This window comes from Chrysemys picta, chromosome 24 (genome assembly GCF_011386835.1).
Source record: "Chrysemys picta bellii isolate R12L10 chromosome 24, ASM1138683v2, whole genome shotgun sequence".
NCBI lineage: Eukaryota > Metazoa > Chordata > Testudines > Emydidae > Chrysemys > Chrysemys picta.
Window position 1 is genome coordinate 14517729 of NC_088814.1, and position 25664 is coordinate 14543392.

At 45.4% G+C, this 25664-nt stretch overlaps 2 protein-coding genes across 5 annotated transcripts in view; both read right to left on the reverse strand.

Moving 5' to 3' along the window:
* LOC135977343 (uncharacterized) overlaps window positions 1-25664 on the reverse strand; it is a 371747-nt gene that overhangs the window by 81529 nt on the left and 264554 nt on the right. The window lies entirely within an intron of this gene.
* Window positions 10000-25664, reverse strand: part of LOC112061095 (zinc finger protein 436) — a 37354-nt gene continuing 21689 nt past the window's right edge. Inside the window, exons 3-4 of one of the 4 annotated variants that reach the window (XM_065577800.1) lie at window positions 16840-16953; window positions 10000-14936 (exon numbers count right to left, since the gene is read on the reverse strand). In XM_065577800.1, the coding sequence (XP_065433872.1) occupies window positions 13975-14936; window positions 16840-16953 (1076 nt within the window). In that variant the 3' untranslated portion in view covers window positions 10000-13974. Of the gene's footprint in view, window positions 14940-16839; window positions 16954-20697; window positions 21332-25664 lie in introns of those variants that run through there. The other 3 variants (XM_065577799.1, XM_065577801.1, XR_010594798.1) reach the window with 3 other exon arrangements.

The following is a 25664-nucleotide window of genomic DNA, read 5'->3' on the forward strand; positions in this document are numbered from 1 at the left end:
AAATTTAGTGTATGAGTACCCGACATGCTTATCTGCAAATGGAGAAGGCGTATTGTGTCTTAAGATAATTGGATAGATTTATCCTATATGTATGCTGAAGAAAATTTAGTTGATAAAATATTGATTCTAAGTGCAGCAACACCAAATTCTACAAAATGGAGGGAGGAAGAATTTTTTTAGATGGTGTGGTTGAGGTGCCAGTGCGTAGATATTACATATTTTAAAAATGATGTAATTAGTCATTCAATTTTGAAGAGATCTTGTAGTGTTAAATCCTTCTTGTTGGTTGCCGCATTACAGCTTAGGGCTAATGTTTACCCTACAAGGGAAACATTGGCAAGAGGGATAAAGGATTAAATGCCACCTTTAGATGGTGTGGTAAGGCTAGGGAGACAATATCACATATATCTGGATAATGTTTTAAAACTAAAGACGCTAGGATAAGAGGACATAATAGGGTAGTATCTGCGGTAGTAGATAAGGTGTGCAAATTGGGGTGGAAATCAATAGTAGAACCTCACTTGAGAACTAAGGAAGGAAATTTGAGAAAGCCAGATATTATTTTTATAAAAAGAGACACTGTGGTGGTGGTAAAAAGAACAGGAGGACTTGTGGCACCTTAGAGACTAAAAAATTTATTAGAGCATAAGCTTTCGTGGACTAGAGCCCACTTCTTCGGATGGTGGATGTTACAATTCGCTAGGAGGATAACACTGATAGTCTGGAGAAAGCCTACAAAGAGAAGGTCGCCTATTACCTCGAATTGGAGGACGATATTAAGAAACTAACGGGAGGTACAAATGTCCACTTCTTTGGTCTCGTAGTTGGGGCTCATGGCAAATGGAGTGAAGGAAATTATGATCTTTTAAAAATTTTAGGAATTGAGAGAGGTAAAAATGTTAAGGAAAATCTTTGTAGAATCATTTTATATGCCACTGCAGATATGATGGCTATGTTCAGTGACAAGTAGTGATCCCAGAGCTCCATTCCGTGTATCCTACTATTACTTAAATTTAAATTTAAGCTATTTTTCCATATTTTAAATTTGTGGATTATTGGTTATCAATACCTTTTATATCCATCTGCTATATCCGTCTTTTCAGATAGTGTTTTTAAGTCATTAATACTTATAAATTGAATTGATATCCTATTTTAAATTATTCTTTTTACTGGGCATGGATGCGGACTGGCCACGTATAGTAACCAGGAAAGGGCAGGTAGTCACGCCTGTACATAAAAAGACCTTCCACGCATCTCTGGACCCTCCCAGATGTTGAGCCCAGATGGTTATGAATAGCTGAGGATTGTGGTGGATTGGGTATCCGGTGAAGTGCAGAAGGAGCCGATGGGGCAATTTCTGCCAAGATCTGAGCCCTCTTCCACACTCCTGTTAGGGCTTAGCATTATGCTGGCGGGACCCCTCAGTGAGGAAAGCCTCTGGATGGTAAGTCCTACCGCCACCGCCTCGTGGTGAGAGTCGGTAACTGGCTTGGATAGCTGGGTGGATTGCAGAGGGCAAATCCCCACCCCTATTGGGGTGGTGGATTGGGGTGGACAGCCCCAAGAAAATCTGGTCCCCTGGTAAAGGTAGTTTCGCCCTGGTAAGTGTTAGTTTCCCCCGATAAGTGATATAACCCTTCACAGGGGAGGCTACCTTTTAGTTATGGAGAAAATAAATTTTAATTTATATACCAGATTGGTGCTGGACCGGGTAAACAATGCCCCCACTGCTGGTTTTGATGCCCCAGCTGGCAGTGTAAAATATATTGGGAGAGTGATTCGGGTCGCTGGACTTATGGACAAAATATTTTTTAGTGAATGGATTTATCACAAGCTTGAGAGAGGTGACCTCCCTGTCGAAGATGTAATGGGAGTTGATGAAATTGAATCAATAGATGAGGACCAGGCTGAAAATGATTTATCATTTTTACCTGTGGTTTTTACCAATGACACTTTTAATAATTTAGATGTGGACAATTTTAATCCTGGTTTTAAGTATTTAAATGCATTACCAAATAGTAGTTCATGGAAAGATGGAGTTTTTTATTTAGAATAACTCGTTGATTGTTTTAGTTTTGCCATTTTCCACAGATTTTAGCTACATTTGGAAAGTAGGCTAAGCATATTAACGTGGTACACAAAAGTAAGGCCATTAGAGTGGTCTGGAAAAAGTGTGGTAAATCCTCTCAATTCCACAATATAGCTTGCCACTACCCCAAGTGTGTGCCCAGGGAAGTGGATACCCCAGTGATGTGCCTCACAGAGAATAAAGGCCATAAATGAAATACATCCTACATCAGGTTCCTGGCAAGATAATACCAAGGACAATGCTACTAATTGCCAAACTGTGGCATGAAAAAAGGAAAGACACAGAGGATCCACCCAATTCTCACTACAGAAGTCATAAACACAGCATTCAAGGAGACTTTAAAACCTAACAGACTGTCAGACTTTGGCCTCTTTACAAACACCGCTTATGAAGAGGAAGTTGGTGGTGAAGGCTCCAAAGCAGGGACAAATGGAATTAAGGATAACCTCAACAATCATATCAACCACAACACTTACACTGCTGAGGTGTGTGACAGGATTAGGACTCACCACCGCAGCGCCTCCCACTGGTTGTTCCGGGAATTAGCTCAGTCCATGGGGAGCACCCTCTGCTGGTGGTGTCCCACCCGTTGTCTCGCCCTTGGTTGGCATCTGAGCCCACATCACTCTCCGGCTTGCAGCGCCCTCTTCCAGACTACTGCCGTCTGGCAGTGCCCCTTAGTCCATCCACACCCCCTTCCGGGGGGGATGAGGGAGGAGAGTTTAACAGGAGTCTTTGCACCGGCCTCAGCAGACTGCCACAACCCCCAAGTCTAGCCCCTCTTACGTCAGGGTGCAGGTTGCAGCCTGACTCGGCCACTGCTCCACGGCCCAGTGCAGCACAAGGGGGAAATGGGGGGACCCAGGCCCACCCTCTACTCTGGGTCCCGACCCAGGGACCCTCTAATGGCAGCCTCTCGGCCCTCCTCTCTCCCCTTGCCTTCAGCCTTCCCTGAGTCACTTCCCCTCTGACCCCATTGCACCCTCTAGGCCCTTCTACTCAGGGCCAGCAGTCTGGCAGGTATCAGGCTGAAGCTCCACTCTGCTTCCCTGAGCCTGCCCAGCACTGCGCTGTCCTTGGTACTGGTCTCCTCCTCAGGAGACAGACCTTCCTCCCTGAAGGTCTGGGACAGACTGACTGCTCCCTTCCTGAGCAGCCCTTTTATAGGGCTGAGCCGGGCCCTGATTGGCTGTCTCCAATCTGGGCGCCGATTGGCTCCCAATAAGCCCTCCTCTGATTGGCTACCCATCTGCGCAGGCCCACTGGCCTGCTGCAGCCTAAATTCTCATGGAGTGGGGCAGTCCGCCCCACTACAAGGTAACAGAAGGAATAGGTGTAAATGGAGTACAGGGAAAGATTCTAATACAGCTGCCTAATAATAATCCAGCATGTCCTTTCTGTGGAGATCATGTTGGCAAACTGAGTGCTCTGAGCATCCACCTTAAGCGTAATCAAGGTGGGAAAGAAGTGGAATTCCAATGCTCCTTGTGTAAAAAAAGTGACCCAAAAGGTACACAGCATCATATGTCACCTTGGTAAATGTAAAGGGAGAACAGCAGAAGAGTAGCAGGTGAATGGACTTGTGAAGTATGTGCCAAGTGATTTAACACCAAAATTGGTGTCTCTCAACATAAGAGAATAACTCATCTGGCAATATGAAATGAAGAGCGTATCCAAGCCAGTCAACCTAAACAGAACTCACAGTGCAGAAAACACAAGAGTTGTTGGACAGCTGACAAAGAGCAACTCCTCATTGACTTTAACATATTTTGGGGCAAAAGATGCATAAATATGCTGATTACGAGCACATTAAAACCAAAACCACTAAATAAATAAGTGAAAAACGGCCATTACTGGGCCTCCATGAAAAAGCCAAACTGAGGACAGCTGACCCAAGACCTGGAGCAAAAACATGCTATATGGCTGACAAGCCCAATATCATCACTGGGCTCAAGGACACCTACTTGCATAAAATAAATGAAAGCCTAATAAACCAAGGCACAGACCAGAAACTCCAAGGTCAAATAAGGTTTGATATGGAAGTTATAAACGCATGGGTGGCTGGAAACTCCAATTTCAGATCTCTTGTTGAATCCACCTCCATTCTTAACGAAAGCACCTGAGCCAAAGAATAGATGGAACAAAATGGCCACACACAAAAAGAGCGGAAAGAAAAAGGCTTGAATGAAAAAAAAAAAAGAGCAGCACGAAAAGGAACCTACAAAAGATATCAATATCTATTTGAAAATGACAGATGCAAGTTCGCCTCTATCATCCTTGATGGCACTGAACGCCTTCAGTGCCAAATCCCACTTGCAGAAGTCCTCCAGGTATACAAGGACAAATGGGAGACCCAAACACCCTTTGAAGGACTAGGCCAGTTCAGATCTCATGCTACTGCCAACAACTCCGCTTTCAACATCTTAATTTTGGCTAAAGAAATCATTACGAACATAAGAGAGATGAACAGGAACTCGGCTCCAGGACCTGACAAGGTAAGTTTGAGGGACTTATTCTGAGTAGACCTTGAAGGGGAAAGCCGACTGCTGCAGAGGAGCATGTGGATCAGACAGAGACTTCTCTTCGGGGAGAGTCTAATGATACAGAATCTCCAGGTTATAGTCAGGAGCAGAGGATGGAAGAGGATAATGTAAGGGCCAGATCAGATGATAAACATTCACATAAAGAAGAATCTGACACATCAGAAAAGGGCAGAGAAATAAACAGTGACAAGTTTTTAAAGTGCTTGTACACAAATGCTAGAAGTCTAAATAATAAGATGGGTGAACTAGAGTGCCTTGTGATAAAGGAGGATATTGATATAATAGGTGTCAAGGCTGCTTCCCCACTCTGAACTTTAGGGTACAAATATGGGGGCCTGCATGCAACGTCTAAGCTTAACTACCAGCTTAGATCTGGTCCGCTGCCACCACTCCCAAATGTGCGAATTCCCTTCCCTGGGTAGCCTTGAGAGACTCTTCACCAATTCCCTGGTGAATACAGATCCAAACCCCTTGGATCTTAAAACAAGGAGACATTAACCATCCCCCCTCCTACCTCCCACCAACTCCTGTTGGATCAAGATCCAACCCCCTTGGATCTAAAAACAAGGAAAAAATCAATCAGGTTCTTAAAAAGAAGGCTTTTAATTAAAGAAAAAGGTAAAAATCATCTCTGTAAAATCAAGATGGAAAATAACCTTACAGGGTAATCAAACTTAAAGAGCCCAGAGGAATCCCCTCTAGCCTTAGGTTCAAAGTTACAGCAAACAGAGATAAACACTCTAGCAAAAAGGTACATTTACAAGTTGAGAAAACAAAGATAAAAACTAACACGCCTTGCCTGGCTGTTTACTTAGAAATTTGAAATATGAGAGACTTGTTCAGAAAGATTTGGAGAACCTGGATTGATGTCTGGTCCCTCTCAGTCCCAAGAGCGAACCACCCCCAAAACAAAGAGCACAAACAAAAGCCTTCCCCCCACCAAGATTTGAAAGTATCTTGTCCCCTTATTGGTCCTTTGGGTCAGGCATCAGCTAGGTTACCTGAGCTTCTTAACCCTTTACAGGTAAAAGGATTTTGGAGTCTCTGGCCAGGAGGGATTTTACAGTACTGTACACAGGAGGGCTGTTACCCTTCCCTTTATAGTTATGACAATAGGCATCACAGAAACCTGGTGGACTGAGAGCAATCAATGGGACACAATCATTCTGGGGTACAAAATATATCGGAGGGGCAGAACAGGTCGTGCAGGGGGCGGGGAGTGGCACTATATGTGAAAGAAAATTTAGAATCAAATGAAGTAAAAATCTTAAGTGAATCCACATGTTCCATAGAATCTCTAGGGATAGAAATGTCATGCTCTAATAAAAATATAACATTAGAGATCTATTATCCACCACCTGACCAGGACAGTGATAGTGATGATGAAATGCTAAGGGAAATAAGAGAGGCTATCAAAATTAAGAACTCAATAATAGTGGGGGATTTCAATTATTCCCATATTGACTGGGAACATTTCACTTCAGGACGAAATGCAGAGATAAAATTTCTCAATACTTTAAATGACTGCTTCATGGAGCAACTGGTACAGGAACCTACAAGGGGAGAGGCAACTCTAGATTTAGTCCTGAGTGGAGCGCAGGAGCTGGTCCAAGAGGTAACTATAACCGGACCGCTTGGAAATAGTGACCATAATACAATAGCATTCAACATCCCTGTGGTGGGAAGAACATCTCAACAGCCCAACACTGTGACATTTAATTTCAAAAGGGGGAACTATGCAAAAATGAGGGGGTTAGTTAAACAGAAGTTAAAAGGTACAGTGACTAAAGTGAAATCCCTGAAAGCTGCATGGGCACTTTTTAAAGACACCATAATAGAGGCCCAACTTCAGTGTATACCCCAAATTAAGAAACACAGTAAAAGAACTAAAAAAGAGCCACCGTGGCTTAACAACCATGTAAAAGAAGCAGTGAGAATAAAAAGACTTCCTTTAAAAAGTGGAAGTCAAATCCTAGTGAGGCAAATAGAAAGGAGCATAAACACTGCCAAATTAAGTGTAAAAATGTAATAAGAAAAGCCAAAGAGGAGTTTGAAGAACGGCTAGCGAAAAACTCCAAAGGTAACAACAAAATATTTTTAGGTACATCAGAAGCAGGAAGCCTGCTAAACAACCAGGGGGGCCCCTTGATGATCGAGATACAAAAGGAGCACTTAAAGATGATAAAGTAATTGCGGAGAAACTAAATGGATTCTTTGCTTCAGTCTTCACGGCTGAGGATGTGAGGGAGATTCCCAAACCTGAGCTGGCTTTTGTAGGTGACAAATCTGAGGAACTGTCACGGATTGAAGTGTCACGAGAGGAGGTTTTGGAATGAATTAATAAACTTAACATTAACAAGTCACCGGGACCAGATGGCATTCACCCAAGAGTTCTGAAAGAACTCAAATGTGAAGTTGCGGAACTATTAACTAAGGTTTGTAACCTGTCCTTTAAATCAGCTTCTGTACCCAATGACTGGCAATTACAGACTGGTAAGTCTAAAGTCAGTACCGGGCAAATTAATCGAAACAATAGTTAAGAATAAAATTGTCAGACACATAGAAAAACAAACTGTTGAGCAATAGTCAACATGGTTTCTGTAAAGGGAAATCATGTCTTACTAATCTATTAGAGTTCTTTGAAGGGGTCAACAAACATGTGGTCAAGGGGATCCAGTGGACATAGTGTACTTAGATTTCCAGAAAGCCTTTGACAAGGTCCCTCACCTTATGTAAATTAAGCTGTCATGGGATAAAAGGGAAGGTCCTTTCATGGATTGAGAACTGGTTAAAAGACAGGGAACAAAGGATAGGAATTAATGGTAAATTCTCAGAATGGAGAGGGGTAACTAGTGGTGTTCCCCAAGGGTCAGTCCTCGGACCAATCCTATTCAACTTATTCATAAATGATCTGGAGAAAGGGGTAAACAGTGAGGTGGCAAAGTTTGCAGATGATACTAAACTGCTCAAAATAGTTAAGACCAAAGCAGACTATGAAGAACTTCAAAAAGAACTCACAAAACTAAGTGATTGGGCAACAAAATGGCAAATGAAATTTAATGTGGATAAATGTAAAGTAATGCACATTGGAAAAAATAACCCCAACTATACATACAATATGATGGGGGCTAATTTAGCTACAACAAGTGAGGAAAAAGATCTTGGAGTCCTCGTGGATAGTTCTCTGAAGATGTCCACGCAGTGTGCAGAGGCGGTCAAAAAAGCAAACAGGATGTTAGGAATCATTAAAAAGGGGATAGAGAATAAGACTGAGCATATATTATTGCCCTTGTATAAATCAATGGTACGCCCACATCTCGAATACTGCGTACAGATGTGGTCTCCTCATCTCAAAAAAGATATACTGGCACTAGAAAAGGTTCAGAAAAGGGCAACTAAAATGATTAAGGGTTTGGAACGGGTCCCATATGAGGAGAGATTAAAGAGGCTAGGACTCTTCAGCTTGGAAAAGAGGAGACAAAGGGGGGGATATGATAGAGGTATATAAAATCATGAGTGATGTGGAGAAAGTGGATAAGGAAAAGTTATTTACTTATTCCCATAATACAAGAACTAGGGGTCACCAAATGAAATTAATAGGCAGCAGGTTTAAAACAAATAAAAGGAAGTTCTTCTTCACACAGCGCACAGTCAACTTGTGGAACTCCTTACCAGAGGAGGTTGTGAAGGCTAGGACTATAACAGAGTTTAAGAGAGAACTGGATAAATTCATGGTGGTTAAGTCCATTAATGGCTATTAGCCAGGACGGGTAAGGAATGGTGTCCCTAGCCTCTGTTTGTCAGAGGGTGGAGATGGATGGCAGGAGAGAGATCACTTGATCATTGCCTGTTAGGTTCACTCCCTCTGGGGCACCTGGCATTGGCCACTGTTGGTAGGCAGGATACTGGGCTAGATGGACCTTTGGTCTGACCCGGTACGGCCGTTCTTATGTTCTTATGTTCTTAAGGACACACGCTGGCTGGACTATTCAACACATGGCTGATTATAGGTTTAATACCTGTTGGTATAAAATAATGCTGTTCCCTATTGATCTCGAAAACAAAAGACCCCAAAGCTCTGAAAGATCTGGGAAATTGGAGGCCTCTTACCACTGGATGGGTCTATTGTGCTACAGCTTTTCTCAAGAATACTAATGAAATGACTGACAAAAGCATGCCTATTAAATGCACACCAAAGAGGATTTATCGCTGCACCAGGCTGCTTGGAGAACCTCAAAATTCTCCATACCATAACAAAGCAAGCCAAAAAGCCACTAGGAGTCGTGTTTGTAGACATAGCCAAAACATTTGTCTCAGTATCCCACGACCACATCACGTGGGTACTACAGGAAAGGGGCCTGGATCAAAGAGGCCATTGTCAACATAATTCGTGACGCCTATAAGAACATCCATACCCGCATGGAAGTAGGGAAGGAGCTCAGCCCAATCATTTAAATAAAAATTGGCATAAAACAAGGAGACCCTGTGTCACCACTGCTATTCAATTTAGTGCTTGATTCTCTAATCTCAGCATTAGAGAAGGCTGGCCTGGGATTCTCATATGGGACACGAAAGATTACAACACTTGCCTTTGCAGATGATTTAGTCATGCTAAGTGACACTTGGGAAGGTCTGGATGCGAACATCGAAATACTAGGAGGCTGTCTGGTCTCGAAGTGCAAGCTAAGAAATGCTACGGATTCTTCTTGAGCCAAACTCATGACTCATTTACTGTCAATAACTGTGAAGCCTAGAAATTCAACAAGGATGGGCTGAATATGATCATACCAGGTGAGTCTAAGAAATACCTGGGACTTAAGGTTGACCCATGGATCGGGTTTTCCAAACTAGCATTATCAGAAAAGCTTGACACTTGGTTTGAAAGAATCAACAAAGCCCCATTAAAACCTTCCCCAAAATTGATTATGTTAAACACATTTACAGTACCAAGGATCATTTATCTAGCTGACCACACCGATTATAAAAAGACCTTACTATCTTCCTTGGATGACAACATCAGGAATGCTGTGAAGCAGTGGCTCCATCTACCAACAGACACCTGTAATAGCTTCATTTATGCCAGATGGTGGACAGGGCGTGATGAAACTCGCTCACTCGCTTCATCCCTTCTATTCAGGCAAGGCGGTTACACAGAATTGCATATTCAGAAGATAAAATAATTCAGTGCATTGCATTGGCAAGCAATATAGAGGAAGGTTTCAGAGTAGCAGCCGTGTTAGTCTGTATCCGCAAAAAGAACAGGAGTACTTGTGGCACCTTAGAGACTAACAAATTTATTAGAGCATAAGCTTTCGTGGACTACAGCCCACTTCCGAAGAAGAAGCTTCCACGAAAGCTTATGCTCTAATAAATTTATTAGTCTCTAAGGTGCCACAAGGACTCCTGTTCTTTTAATATAGAGGAAGAATTTCAAAATCCCTGGGTGGCTGCTGGTGAGGAATGAGGAAGAGATACCTATGATAACAGACCCAGTCTTTGTCGACAACAGACTACCACACCGTGTCTTGGAACTTCTCAATGAGTGGGAGAAACTGGCTCCTAAAAAAATATACCCAATCCCATGTAACTGGAGAGATGCAGAATTGTCCCAGTGAAAAAATCTACAATGCCAAGGCAGTGGAGTTGAATGCTTTTATAACGATTCAATTAGCAAAGATTGGTTGAAATTTCATTGTGGGTTCTAAGAACATCAATTTCTGACAGTCCTCAAACTCAGATCAAAGATGTATCCCACCAGAGAATACCTAGGACATGGCAAGAATAATCAAACTGTGAATTGCAGGCACTGCCCTGCCTCTTACGAATTGTTAGCTCACATTCTAGGACAATGTCCAGCAGTCCGAGGTGCCCACATATGAAGAATAACAAACTGTGATACATTGAAGCGGGAAGCCCATGAATTGAAATGGGTGATTTATGAAGAACCTCACTTATACACTGCTGAGAATGAGCTAAGGAAACCAGACCTCATCCTTGTTAAAGATGGAACAGCCCTGGTGGTAGATGTCACAGTTTCGTTTGAATATAAGGAAAAAGTCTTCAACGATGCCGCAGTGGAGAAAGTAAGGCATTATAAAACTTTGACAAATCAGATTAAAGAATTGACTGGGGCCAATGAAGTCAAATACTTTGGCTTCCCTCTAGGAGCAAGAGGGAAATGGCTGAAGGTCAATGAGAAAGTCCTTTCAGCCCTGGGCATGCCAGAATACCAACAAGGAAGAACTGCCAGGCTTTTTAGTCGAAGGGCTCTATTGTATTCCTTAGATGTTATTAATACCTTTGTTAGCATGGGAAAGAATAAATAAAACCACTGTTCCATGAGGTTCTGTCCCTCATGTGCAGACTTTCCTTTCTCTTGACCTATCTCTTATTCAAACTATATACCTCCCACCTTCCATGGGAATCTTGTAATTATAATAATAATTCATGATCACTCATGCTGGTCACAACACCTGTCAGGCTCACAAGGCGTGAGTGGCCAGTCCTTGATGGTCAGTCTAGGTTGGGGTAGAAAAAGGCTGGAAATTTTTCTAATTCCCCATTCTGCCACCAGGTCAACCCCAAGCTAGCACATAGAACTACGATACTACCAGCAATCAGGTCAACCTATCACAGATGTCCACAGGAGGGCAGAACCCAGGCAGGCCTGGCCTGGCGTGAGTGGCCACGGCTGATTCTGGGGTGGTACCTGCTCCTGGCGGTGAGGCAGAGTTGGGCCAAGCGACACCTGGCGAGTCCACCCCAGGGCTGGGAGTGCCTCCTGCAGTTTTGGGGGCTGTGGGTACCCCGTGGAAGAGGCTGCACACCTGCTATCCAGGCCGGCCAGGCCAGGCCTCACCTGGGGTGCTGCTGGAGGATTTGGTGCGGTTCTGCGGGCCGGCAGATGGGCGCAAGGGATCCTAGCGATTCCGGGTGTGTCTACAGCAGGGCCAGAGGTGCTTCCTGAAACCTTGGGGCTGTGGGTCCCCGGTGGAGGAAGCCTGGGGGAGCTGGACACCCACTGCCCAGCCTGCTAGGCCAGGCCTTGCCTTCTGGAGAATTTGGGGTGGTTCTGCAGGCCAGCTTCTGGGTGCAGGGGGGTCAGAGCAACTGATACTGCTGGATACTGATCAGATCCAGCAGCCCTGCAGTGCTCCAAGCAGGATAGCATTTGCTGTGTGGAGCCCCAATGGTCAGCTGGGAGGATGTGATGCGAGCACTCCAGGCCGAGCAAACATGAAGGGGAATTTCAACAATTCCTGGGCCTTTAAAGTGGGAGGGATGCAAGGTGTTTACCTGGCTGCAGGGCAGCAGAGTTGAAACTGCTGACCAGAGGGGTCAGGATAGGCATTGTGAGATGCCTTCCAGAGGCCAAGCACAGCACTAAAATCAAGCACAGCATCTACACTAGCACTTTGGTGACAACTGTTTTTGCATAAAAACCTTAACAACTCTCATCGAAGTGGTTTTATTATGTCACTGGAACTGAGAAGTTCCATCGCCGAAAGTGGCTTTGCAGTGTGTACACCTCTGTAGGCAAGGCCTTAGGTGCAGCATGGAAGAATGAGGTTTGTTTTCTGGCCAACAGAAGTCTGAGTTTTATTGCCTTAAAATATTCAGACCCAAGCCGTGTGCAGTGGGGAAATTGGTGAGGGTTTCTTTGGTTTTGTTTTTCTCATTTTAAACGTCGTTGATCATTTTGATGGGGAAAACATTTGTACAAAGCCAAGAAAAAGTAAGAACAATAAAAAAATTGCACAGGAGTGAATGGGTTTCCGAGTGCCAGGGCAGGGGCAGAGATTTACATGAAGGGGGTTTAGGGGATAAATGAGAGGCTTTTGCTGCAGCACAGAGAGAGGTTTTGCAATTTCATTTTTCCCAAGTGACAAGTCCCCCATATTGCCCCCTTTCTGCTGCTTCCCCAGCTCAGACCCCACTGTCACCCCTAGCTGTCACGCCTCCCACTGACAAACACCCCTGTACATCAGAGACAAACTCTCTTAATCTGCCCCTTCTCCCAGCTAAACCCTCCCCGTGCAGAGCCCAGAACAACTCCCACCTAGTTGGATCTCCTGGAAACTACATCAGGCAAGGAGCTCCCTGGGCTGTTTTCCTAGATGCCTGTGCATGGGAAGCAGCAAATTCCTACCACATTAGTATCAGGATATGCCCACTTGTCACAGGGGACTGGGGCATGATTCCCTGATGGGAAAGCTGTGATTTTGATACTAAGGGTATGTATATATTGCAATTGAAATGTGTGGCTGGCCCAGGCCATCTGACTTGGGGTTGCAGGGCTTGTCTGGAATGGTGGCTGAACATCCAAAATATTTAAATAAATATTTAATTTATTATATTTAAATAAATATTCCATTGTTTAACAGCGGAATTAAAAATGCTATTAGTCATGATTTTTTTTATTTCACGACTAAGTACGATTCATTTTATTTCATTGCTAAACAGCCCTAGTTTTTATATCAGGCTAGTGAACTCAAGCTAGCGAACGCCAGGGAAAATCCTAGTGGAGTCCAGGTACAGGTAAATTTAACCTCCATGTACCTAGTTGAAGTCACTCCTGGTTCCCCCACCTGGGGCTGATGGACATTCCCCATTCCCCTCTAGTCAACATTGGTGAGGCCTAATCTGGAGTATTGTGTCCAGTTTTGGGTCCCACACTACAAGAACAATGTGGAAAAATTAGAGAGAGTCCAGCAGAGGGCAACAAAAATGATTAGGGGGCTGGAGCACATGAATTATGAGGAGAGGCTGAGGGAACTGGGATTGTTTAGTCTCCAGAAGAGAAGAATGAGGGGGGATTTGATAGCTGCTTTCAACTACCTGAAAGGGGGTTGCAAAGAGGCTGGATCTAGACTGTTCTCAGTGGTACCAGATGACAGAACAAGGAGTAATGGTCTCAAGTTGCAGTGGGGAAGGTTTAGGTTGGATATTAGGAAAATCTTTTTCACTAGGAGGGTGGTGAAGCATTGGAATGGGTTCCCTAAGTAGGTGGTGGAATCTCCTTCCTTGGAGGTTTTTAAGGTCAGGCTTGAAAAAGCCCTGGCTGGGATGGTTTAGTGGGAATTGGTCCTGCTTTGAGCAGGGGATTGGACTAGATGACCTCCTGAGGTCCCTTCCAACACTGATATTCTATGATTGGAGGGACACACACCTCCATGACATAGCACAAAGGAGCTGATGAAAAACAGTGTGGGACTCATCTCAAGGAAAGGTGAGCTGCAAAAGTGAAAAGCAGACAACTCAGGTGAGGGAGTCAAGAGACCACGGTGACACAAATGCTGCCTTAAAGATCAGTATGTGGGAATTAGCAAAAGAAAACAAAATCTAGACAAGGTTTTTATGGTCTTTAACTCCCTTGCAGCTTCTCTGATGAACAATAAGGGCTGAGCTCTGACTGAAGAATTTCCCACAGTCAGAGCATTCACAGGGTTTCGCCCTTGTGTGGATCCTCTGATGTTGAATAAGGTTTGAGCGCTCAGTGAAGGTTTTGCCGCACTCACAGCATTCATGGGGTCTCTCCCTTGTGTGGATCCTCTGATGTCGAATAAGGTGTGAGCCCCGAGTGAAAGTTTTCCCACACTGGCAGCATTCATAGGGCCGATCCCCTTTGTGGATTCTCTGATGTCGAATAAGGGTTGAGCGCCGAGTAAAGGTTTTCCCACACTCGCAACATTCATAGGGTTTTTCCTCTGTGTGGATCTTCTGATGTTGAATAAGGTTTGAGCGCTCAGTGAAGGTTTTCCCGCACTCACAGCATTCATGGGGTCTCTCCCCTGTGTGGATCCTCTGATGTCTAAGAAGGTTTGAGCGCCCAGTGAAGGTTTTCCCACATTTACAGCATCCATAGGGTTTCTCCCCTGTGTGGATCCTCTGATGTCTAATAAGGTGTGAGCCCCGAGTGAAAGTTTTCCCACACTGGCAGCATTCATAGGGTCGCTCCCCTGTGTGGATTCTCTGATGTCTAATAAGGTGTGAGCGCCTACTGAACTTTTTTCCACCCTCAATACACATGTTGTTTCTCTCTCCCATGGGGATTCTCTGCTGGGCCGTGGTTTCCTTGAGACGTCTGTGAGTTCCCCAATAATAAACAGATTGACCAACTTTCTGCATTGGCTGGTTTTCCTGCCACCTCTCTGGAATGTGCTGACTTTCACAGGCTTTTCCCTGATCACAACTCCTGGACACACTCCCTTTGCATCTTTGCAATAATTTGCCACGTGGTTCCACTTCCTCATCATCTTCCTGTTGAGAATTCTGCTCCATGGTCTCACTCACCAGCCCAGCACCTGCTGGGACACAAAGAAAAAACATCAGAAACAGGAATGGAAAAGAGGAGAACAAACTGGAAGAACACCTGGAGATGGGACTGAATTTCCCCAAACTCTTCCCCAAAGGGGAGAGAGGAAGGGATGAATTCTTCAGCCAGTTCCCACCCAAATACTCAGGGAGAAGGGAGTGCAGGGAGGGAGCCACTGCAGGGATTTCGTCAGGATGGATAGGAAGTAGGGCTGTCAATTCACTGCAATTAAGTCAAGTGATTAACACAAAACAAAGTAACTAGATTGAAAAAAAGAGTCATGATTAATGGCAGTTTTAATCCCAGAGTTAAACAATAATAGAATATCAACTGAAATGTATTATAAATATTTTTGGATATTTTTCTACATTTTCAAATATATTGATTTCAATTACAATACAGAATACAAATAAAGATAAAAAGAAATAGTATTTTTCAATTCACCTCATACAAGTACTGTAGTACAAGCTCTTTATCATACAAGTGCACCTTACAAATGTAGAATTGTGTGTGTTTATTTTACCTAACTGCACTCAAAACCAAAATAACATAAAACCTTAGAACCTATAAATCCACTCAGTCCTACTTCTTCTTCAGCCAACCCCTAAGGTAAACAAGTTTGTTCACATATATAGGAAATAATGTTGCCCACTTCTTATTTACAATGTCACCTGAAAGTGAGAATAGGCATTCACAGGCAGTGTTGTAACTGGCGTTGCAAGGTGTGAGAGGTTGTCACCCCCAGGGTGCAGTCTGGTAGCTGTGGGAATCACTTTGTCCTGTAACCATTAAGCTGGACTGGCCTCTCTCACACTGCTCTGCTGGTGATTCAGCCAGCCTCTCCAGGCCCGGTTATCACCCAACATGACAGCAGGTGGCGCCACACACTCAACTGAGCTACCTGAGTATTTTACCTAAGCCACTCAAGGACAGACAGAAGACACAGCCCATTTCCCAGCTCCCCAGCCTTGCACCCTTGCTGGAGTACAAACGCAGTATTATACTGTCTTGCACTGCACAGGGAGCAGTACAATGCAAGAGCATCAATATCGGTCACTTTCCCTGCGATGTGGGAAAGATATGCAACAGCCTTTGTTTACAGAGCTGAGATTTTTCCAGACACTTCACTTCCAGACACTTCACCAGCCTAAGCTATTCCATGGTCCATTGTCTTTGCTGATGGGCCATCAGCACTGTCTGGCTTCTTCATTGTTGTACCTGAAAGGCTCGTTGTGGATGTTACCCAGAGTAAGCACATTTGAAATACAGATACATAGTCAATATTCATAATTCCAGAGACAAAATTGGTACATGCATACAAATAGGATATTCATATTCAGAAAATTCATAGACACTTCACAAAACACATCTTGTACCAGAGGCATCAGAATTATGTCACAATCACATCATAATTATACCACTATGATGAATATGGCGTGCAGTGTCACACAAGCTATTTACGTGCCAGAGATGCAAAACATTCGTATGCCCCTTCAGGTTTTGACTTTTTGTCATTTTTACTGTGCAAATATTTGTAATAAAAGATAATATTAAGTGAGCAACTGTACACCTTGAATTCTGTTATCACCGAAATCAAAATGTAGGAAGATGTAGAAAAACATCCAACATATTTATAGTAAATTCAAACTGGCATTTTATTACTGATTAACAGTGTGATTAAAACTGAATTAATCACAACTTTTTTTTAACTCCATGATTAATTGCAATTATTTTTTTAATCATTTGAAAGCCCAAGTAGGAAGCCATGAGCAATATCTGCCCTGAGGATAGGACACCTGCTGGGGACAATCCTGAATCCAGAGAACTCATAAGGTCTTTGTTGGGAATCCCAGCAGATTCCTTCAGGCACTAACAGTTTAACGACTCCTCACCTGTGCAGATGTCTCTCAGGATCTCTCTTTCCTCTGAGCCCTGGAGATCTGGGGACAACAGCTCTTCCCCTGGTTCCAGCTGGAAGATGAAATCAGGTTTGGAAACTGGAAACCCTGCCCAGGGGAAAGAAGACAAGTGAGATAAGATGAATTCATGGGACATTTGTCACACACACAAAAACTTCTGTTATTTCAACCCCAGCCCATTTTAAATCAGTAAAATCTTGGGGCCAGCTCCCCAGATGTTCAAAGGTGCAGGACACTCTTCTAATGAGGGATGTAACTGATCCCATATCTACTGGGAACATACAGCCAGACATTCACGATCAAAGGGACTCCTAAAAACCAGAGCAGCTAACTCCATGTCCCAGAAAGAGAAGACTCTAGACAGAGGGGAAGCCCCTGGACCTGCTTCTTACTGACAGAGGCCCACAGACAGTGCAGGGGGGGGAGAGGCACGAGGCCTTACAGCTGAGAGAGGGGCACTCAGAGAGACGAGGAAGGGCAGAGAGAGGCAGCTTGCCCTGCCAATCACTATGACCCCCACACCCCTTCCTCCAGCCGCTCTCACCCTTCCACACCTCTTGGGACCCGAGGAGAAACCACTACTTGTGTTCTCTCCTCCCCTCTCACTGCCCATTGCACTCCTTGCTACCAGTTCCCCCAAATTTCCTGCTCCCCAACCACTTCTACCCCATCAGCCCAATGTCTCAATTGCTCCTTGGTCCTGATTCCCAAGAACTCCTGCCAGAAATGTGTCCCTTTGCTCCCTCCCATTGCTAGCATCCCTATTTCCTGGGGCACCCGCTACCCAGCACCCATGCTCCCTTTTCTCTAACCAGCACCAACCCATCCAGATCCTTGAGTTCCAGTTCTTCCAGCCCTCCACAGCATCCTAACTCCATATAGCAGCTGTTCCATGGCATCCCAGCCCCTTACCACTGCTCTCAGCCCTCCAAGCTCACAGGAGTGCTTTGCCCCAAACCTTCCCATGCCTAGCTTTCTAACACCCTCCCTCCCACTGCCCAGAACCTCCCCATTGTTATTTCTATTACTGTAGCACCTAGTAGCGCTAGTCATGGACCAGGATCCCATTCTGATGGACATTCTACAAACACAGAACAAAAACTGTCTCTGCCCCAAAGATCTGACAATCTAGGAATAAAACAAGGGACAGATGGATACACACAGACACGGGTGTGACATGGATGGCAATTTCCTGCAATATCCTGGACCATCCTTACCAAATTAAGTCAAACCTTACTGAATACATTTCAGTATCTTAGGAGTTCATTGCATTAAAAATATGTGTGCGCACTTATTACTGCGGGATGGTCTGTAACATCTCCGGGCAGAAGACCTGGCTAACATAAACCCTAGGAAGTATTATGAGCTTCAAAGGACCCTTTGAAATAATGTCCTAGGGTATGTCTACACTACGAAATTAGGTCAAATTTATAGAAGCCAGTTTTATAGAAATCGGTTTTATACAGTCGATTGTGTGTGTCCCCATATAAAATGCTCTAAGTGCATTAAGTCGGCAGACCGCGTCCACAGTACCAAGGCTAGTGTCGACTTCCGGAGCGTTGCACTGTGGGTAGCTATCCCACAGTTCCCACAGTCTCTGCCGCCCATTGGGTACATGTCATCAGGCCCCTCTCCCTCCATCAGAGCAACGTCAGACAATCGATTCGTGCCTTTTTACCTGGGTTACCTGTGCAGACAACATACCACGGCAAGCATGGAGCCTGCTCAGCTCAGCTCAGCTCACCATCTCCATATGTCCTCTGGGTGCCGGCAGACGTGGTACTGCATTGCTACACAGCAGCAGCTAATTGCCTTTTGGCAGTAGACGGTGCAGTATGACTGGTAGCTGTCATTGGCTATCTGGGTGCTGGCAGACGTGGGGCTGCATTGCTACACAGCTCCTTGCCTTTTGGCAGTAGATGGTGTATTACGATTGATATCCGTCACTGTCATATTCCTCAGTGAGTTCAATCAGAGGCACCTGGGCAGACATGTTTTGGCTCCTGGAGACTCAGTCCTGCTGGCAGTCCTATTGAACCGTCTTGACAATGATGGCTAGCAGTCATAGTACAGCATCTTCTGCCAAGCACCCAGAAGATGCCGATGGCTATCAGTCATGCTGCACTGTCTGCTGTCAGCTTAAGAGGTAAAAAATAGATGGACCAGATTTGTTCTGTATTCATTTGCTTCCCCCTCCCTCTGTGAAATCAACGGCCTGCTAAACCCAGGGTTTTGAGTTCAATCTCTGGGGGGGCCATTCTGTGTGACAGTTGTTTGTGTTTCTCCCTGATGCACAGCCACCTTTGTTGATTTTAATTCCCTGTACCTGTAAGCCATGTCGTCACTCGCCCCTCTCTCCCTCCCTCCCTCCCTCCGTCAGACAATAGTTTCGCGCCTTTTTTCAGCCCAGATGCCATTGCACTGGGATCATGGAGCCCACTCAGATCACCGCGGCAATTATGAGCACTATGAACACCACGCACATTGTCCTGGAGTATATGCAGAGCCAGGACATGCCAAAGCAAAACCAGGTGAGGAGGCGATTGCAGCGTGGCGACGAGAGTGATGAGGAAATTGACATGGACATAGACCTCTCACAAAGTACAGACCCCAGCAAAGTGCAAATCATGGTGTTACTGGGGCAGGTTCATGCCATGGAACGCTGATTCTGGGCCCAGGAAACAAGCACAGACTGGTGGGACCGCATCGTGTTGCAGGTGTGGGACGATTCCCAGTGGCTGCAAAACTTTCGCAAGCATAAGGGCACTTTCATGGAACTTTGTGACTTGCTTTTCTCTGCCCTGAAGTGCCAGAATACCAAGATGAGAGCAGTCCTCACAGTTGAGAAGCGAGTGGCGATAGCCCTGTGGAAGTTTGCAACGCCAGACAGCTACCGGTCAGTCGGGAATCAATTTGGAGTGGGCAAATCTACTGTGGGGGCTGCTGTGATCCAAGTACCCAACGCAATCAAAGACCTGCTGATATAAAGGGTAGTGACTCTGGGAAACGTGCAGGTCATAGTGGATGGCTTTGCTGCAATGGGATTCCCAAACTTTGGTGGGGCGATAGACGGAACCCATATCCCTATCTTGTCACCGGAGCACCAAGCCACCAAGTACATAAACCGCAAGGGGTACTTTTCAATGCTGCTGCAAGCCCTGGTGGATCACAAGGGACGTTTCACTAACATCAACGTGGGATGGCCGGGAAAGGTACATGATGCTCGCGTCTTCAGGCACTCTGGTCTGTTTCAAAAGCTGGAGGAAGGGACTTTCTTCCCGGACCAGAAAATAACCGTTGGGGATGTTGAAATGCCTATAGTTATCCTTGGGGACCCAGCCTACCCCTTAATGCCATGGCAGCCTGGACAGTAGTCAGGACCTGTTCAACTACAGGCTGAGCAAGTGCCGAATGGTGGTAGAATGTGCTTTTGGACGTTTAAAAGCCCACTGGCACAGTTTATTGACTTGGATAGACCTCAGCAAAGCCAATATCCCCATTGTTATTGCTGCTTGCTGTGCGCTCCACAATATCTGTGAGAGTAAGGGGGAGACATTTATGGCGGGGTGGGAGGTTGAGGCAAATCGCCTGGCCGCTGATTATGCGCAGCCAGACACCAGGGCGGTTAGAAGAGTACAGCAGGGTGCGGTGCGCATCAGAGAAGCTTTGAAAACGAGTTTTGTGACTGGCCAGGCTACGGTGTGAAACTTCTGTTTGTTTCTCCTTGATGAACCCTCTGCCCCCTCCCCCCCCCGGTTCACTCTACTTCCCTGTAAACTAACCACCCTCCCCTCCCCCCTTCGAGCACCGCTTGCAGAGGGAATAAAGTCATTGTTACTTCACATTCATGCATTCTTTATTAATTTATCACACATCTAGGGGGATAATTGCCAAGGTAGCCCGGGAGGGTTGGGGGAGGAGGGAAGGAAAAGGACACACTGCAGTTTCAAACTTTAAAACTTTAACACTTATTGAAGGCCAGCCTTCTAATGCTCGGGCAATTATCTGGGGTGGAGTGACTGGGTGGCCAGAGGCTCCCCCCACTGTGTTCTTGGGCGTCTGGGTGAGGAGGCTATGGAACTTGGGGAGGAGGGCTGTTGGTTACACAGGGGCTGTAGCGGCGGTCTCTGCTCCTGCTGCCTTTCCTGCAGCTCAACCATATGCTGGAGCATATCAGTTTGATGCTCCAGCAGCCAGAGCGTCGACTCTTGCCTTCTGTCTGCAAGCTGATGCCACCTATCATCTTCAGCCCGCCACTTGCTCTGTTCATCCCGCGATTCAGCCCGCCACCTCTCCTCTCGTTCATATTGTGCTTTTTTGCACTCTGACATTGACTGCCTCCACACATTCTGCTGTGCTCTGTCAGCGTGGGAGGACATCTGGAGCTCTGAGAACATATAATCCCGAGTCCACCGTTTTCTCCTTCTAATCTTCACTAGCCTCTGCGAAGGAGAAACATTTGCAGCTGGTGGAGGAGAAGGGAGAGGTGGTTAAAAAAAGACACATTTTAGAGAACAATGGGTACACTCTTTCACGTTAAATTTTGCTGTTCACATTACACAGCACATGTGCTTTCGTTACAAGGTCGCATTTTTCCTCTTATATTGAGGGCCTGCCGGTTTGGTGTGAGAGATCACTCACACAGTGCCAGGCAACAGATTTCGGCTTGCAGGCAGCCATGGTAAGCCACAGTCTTTTGGCTTTTTTAACCTTCTTAACATGTGGGAATGGTTTCAAACAGTAGTGCCCTCATTTCCCATACCAAGCACCCGTTGGGTTGGCCATTTAAAATGGGTTTGCAATGTAAAAGGAGGGGCTGCGGTTTCCGGGTTAACATGCAGCACAAACCCAAGTACCCCCCCCACACACACACCCAATTTTCTGGGATGATCACTTCACACACAAACCCCCACCGCGTGGCTAACAGCGGGGAACATTTCTGTTCAGCCGAGCAGGAACGGGCACCTCTGAATGTCCCCTTAATAAAATCACCCCATTTCAACCAGGTGACCGTGAATGATATCACTCTCCTGAGGATAACAAAGAGCGATAAGGAATGGATGTTGTCTGCATGCCAGCAAACACCGGGACCATACGCTGCCATGCTTTGTTATGCAATGATTCCAGACTACGTGCTATTGGCCTGGCGTGGTAAAGTGTTCTACTATGGCGGACGGGATAAGGCAGCCCTCCCCAGAAACCTTTTGCAAAGGCTTTGGGAGTACATGAAGGAGAGCTTTCTGGAGATGTCCCTGGAGGATTTCCACTCCATCCCCATACACGTTAACAGACTTTTCCAGTAGCTGTACTGGCCGCGATTGCCAGGGCAAATTAATCATTAAACACGCTTGCTTTTAAACCATGTGTAATATTTACAAAGGTACACTCCCCAGAGGTCCCTTGTGTGCCCTCAGGGTCTGGGAGCACGCCTTGGGTGAATTCGGGGGTTACTGGTTCCAGGTCCAGGGTGATAAACATATCCTGGCTGTTGGGGAAACCGGTTTCTCCACTTCCTTGCTGTGAGCTATCTTCATTGTCTTCATCATCATCTTCCTTGTACCCCGAACCCGCTTCCCTGTTACGTGATTCTCCATTGATGGAGTCAAAGCACAGGGTTGGGGTAGTGGTGGCTGCACCCCCTAGCATGGCATGCAGCTCCGCGTAGAAGCGGCATGTCTGCGGCTCTGCCCCAGACCTTCCGTTTGCCTCTCTGGCTTTGTGGTAAGCTTGCCTTAGCTCCTTAATTTTCACACGGCACTGCTGTGCATCCCTGTTATGGCCTCGGTCCTTCATGGCCTTGGAGACCTTTTCTAATATTTTGCCATTTCTTTTACTGCTACGGAGTTCAGCTAGCACTGATTAGTCTCCCCATATAGCGAGCAGATCCCGTACCTCCCGTTCTGTCCATGCTGGAGCTCTTTTGCGATCCTGGGACTCCATCATGGTTACCTGTGCTGATGAGCTCTGCGTGGTCACCTGTGCTCTCCACGCTGGGCAAACAGGAAATGAAATTCAAAAGTTTGCAGGGCTTTTCCTGTCTACCTGGTCAGTGCATCTGAGTTGAGAGTGCTGTCCAGAGCGGTCACAATGAAGCACTGTGGGATAGCTCCCGGAGGCCAATAACGTCGAATTCCGTCCACACTACCCCAAATCCGACCCGCAAAGGCTGATTTTAGCGCTAATCCTCTCGTCGGAGGTGGAGTAAAGAAACCGGTTTAAAGGGCCCTTTAAGTTGAAAAAAAGGGCTTCGTCGTGTGGACGTGTCCAGGCTTAATTCGATTTAACGCTGCTAAATTCGACCTAAACTCATAGTGTAGACCAGGCCCTATACAAGTTAAGGTGGATACATAGGAAATCCTTGAGGGGAGGGGAAGGCAACTTCTCTCCTCCACACCAAACCTACGGAAGCTGCACTCTCAAGAAAAACCATTGCCTGCTGCTCACCTGTCACATGCAGACATTTGTGAGTTCAACTTTTATGATAAAGAGATTGCACTACAGTCAATTATTAGGTGAATTGAAAAATACTATTTCTTTGTATTTTACAGTGCAAATATTTGTAATAAAAATAAATATAAAGTGAGCACTTTACACTTCGTATTCTGTGTTGTAATTGAATTCAATATATTTGAAAACGTAGAAAACGTTCAAAAATATTTAAATAAATAGCACTGTATTCTATTATTAACAGCATGATTAATCATGTGATTAATTGCAATTTTTTTAATCGCAATTATTTTTTTTAATTGCTTCACAGACCTAATTACTATGATTACTTATTCTACTAACTTCAGTGGACAAAGATCAATTGACCACTGTACTCTTAAGAATTCCCTTAACATATATACAACAGTCGGTGTATTTCATTTGTGCTTTAGGCTCCTGGACTGAATTAGCCTTTCTGATTTTGTCCCTACAAGCTTGTGCTCTCCTTCTATACTCCTCCACTGCAATTTGTCGATGTTTCCATTTTTTGTAGGATTCAAAATTTGATTTTCAGGTCATTCAAGAGCTCCTGTGGTGCTATTTTGGTCTCTTACTATTCTTCCTTTCTTTCCTTCACAACACCTTAGTTTGCAGTTATGCCTTTGATATTATCTCCTTGACAAAGTGCCAGCTCTCCTGAACTCATTTTTCCCTTAGAGTTTCTTCCCATAAGACTGTACCTACCAGTTCTCTTAGTTTGTTCAAGTCTGTTCTTTAGAAGTCCTTATTCTGCTGCTCTCACTCCTTTCTTTCCTTAGAATCACAAAATCTATGATTGCATGTTCACTTTCACCCAAATTGCCTTCCACCTTCAGATTTCCTGCCAATTCCTCCCTTCTCACCATATAGAAGTCTGAAATAGCTGTCCCCCTGGTTACTTCTGCCACTCTCTTGAACAAAAAGGTTGTCCCCAGTAACTCCAAGAACTTACTGGAAATTTTGTGTTTTGCTGTATTATTTTCCCAACAGATATTGGGGTAGTTCAAGTCTGTTATGACTACCCGGTCTTGTGTTTTGGCTATTTCTGTTACTTGCTCTAGAAATACCTCATCCACCTTCTCTTCCTGATTTCATGATTTATAGTAGACCCCAACCATGGGGTCACCCCTATTTTTTATTTCTGTTATCTTTACCTAGAGAACCTCAGCTGGTCTGCTTCCCACCCTTTTCTGGACCTGAGAACAAGCATATATATTTTTAACATATAATGCAGCACCTCCTCCCTTTTCACCCTGCTTCTGCTTTCCTGAATAAGCTAGACTCCTCTATACCAGTGGCTCTCAAGCTTTCCAGACTACTGGACCCCTATGACAGGGTGTGCATACCATGCATTAGGCAGGAAAGGATTAATCCCACATTATGGGAGAGGAAGTCCTGCCCCTCACACTATGCTCGGCATGCTCCAACTGCTGTGCTTCTATAAAGGACAGCAGCCCAGCTCAGTCTGCACTGACAGCCAAGGAAGGACAATGCCTGGTGGAGGCTCCAGCCCAGGAGCTGTTACAGCCCTTTGTCTGCAGGAGCCAGAGATTCTGAGACACAGACCGGAGATGTGCTGCCTACAGCTGACCGGCTGGAGTAGAAGTCCGAGGGAGTTACCTGTGCTGAGGAGCCCAGAGACCCCAATGTCATATGGACTGCAGCTTCAGGAAACCCAGTAGGAAGTGACCCATGGAGGTAGAGTGAGTGGTATCTCCCACCCATGTAAGGTCAGCATGTTGCGATTGGATTCCACACTAGCCCAGTGGCGGACCATGCTGCCACTGTTAGGACTCTGGGTCGGGACGCAGTGGAGTCGGATGGGCCCAGGTCCCCCTACCACGGCTGCTAGCGCTAGTCTGTGGATTCAGGCTGAGAGGATGTCTCCCAGCATCAGTACAGTCATAACCATAATGTGCTACTTCCAAGGCTTTGCCTTTTGTAGCGTGATCCCCACAGCTCCACTACAGACGCTCCCCGGGTTATGCAAGACTCGGCCTACACAAATCCGCACTTACAGAAAAAGTTCTGTAAGATAGAAATAGGAGGGTTTTTGTTTTTTACATAATGGTCGGAGATACGTTTCCAACTTACGCAAAATTTGAGTTATGCAAGGCGTTCCGGAACGGAACGCTTGAGTAAGTTGGGGATTGTCTGTACTCTGAAACAGGCCTTGCTGGAGGCAGCACCCCTTTGTATCATGATGGCACTTCAGTCAGTCCAAATGATTTCAAACTGCTTGTAAACACCATCTCTTCTGGGGTGTTGCAGCCAATAGGTATTTGCAGCAACCCAAGGCAGCCTTTTCAGAACAAGACCGCATTGCTTAGGCA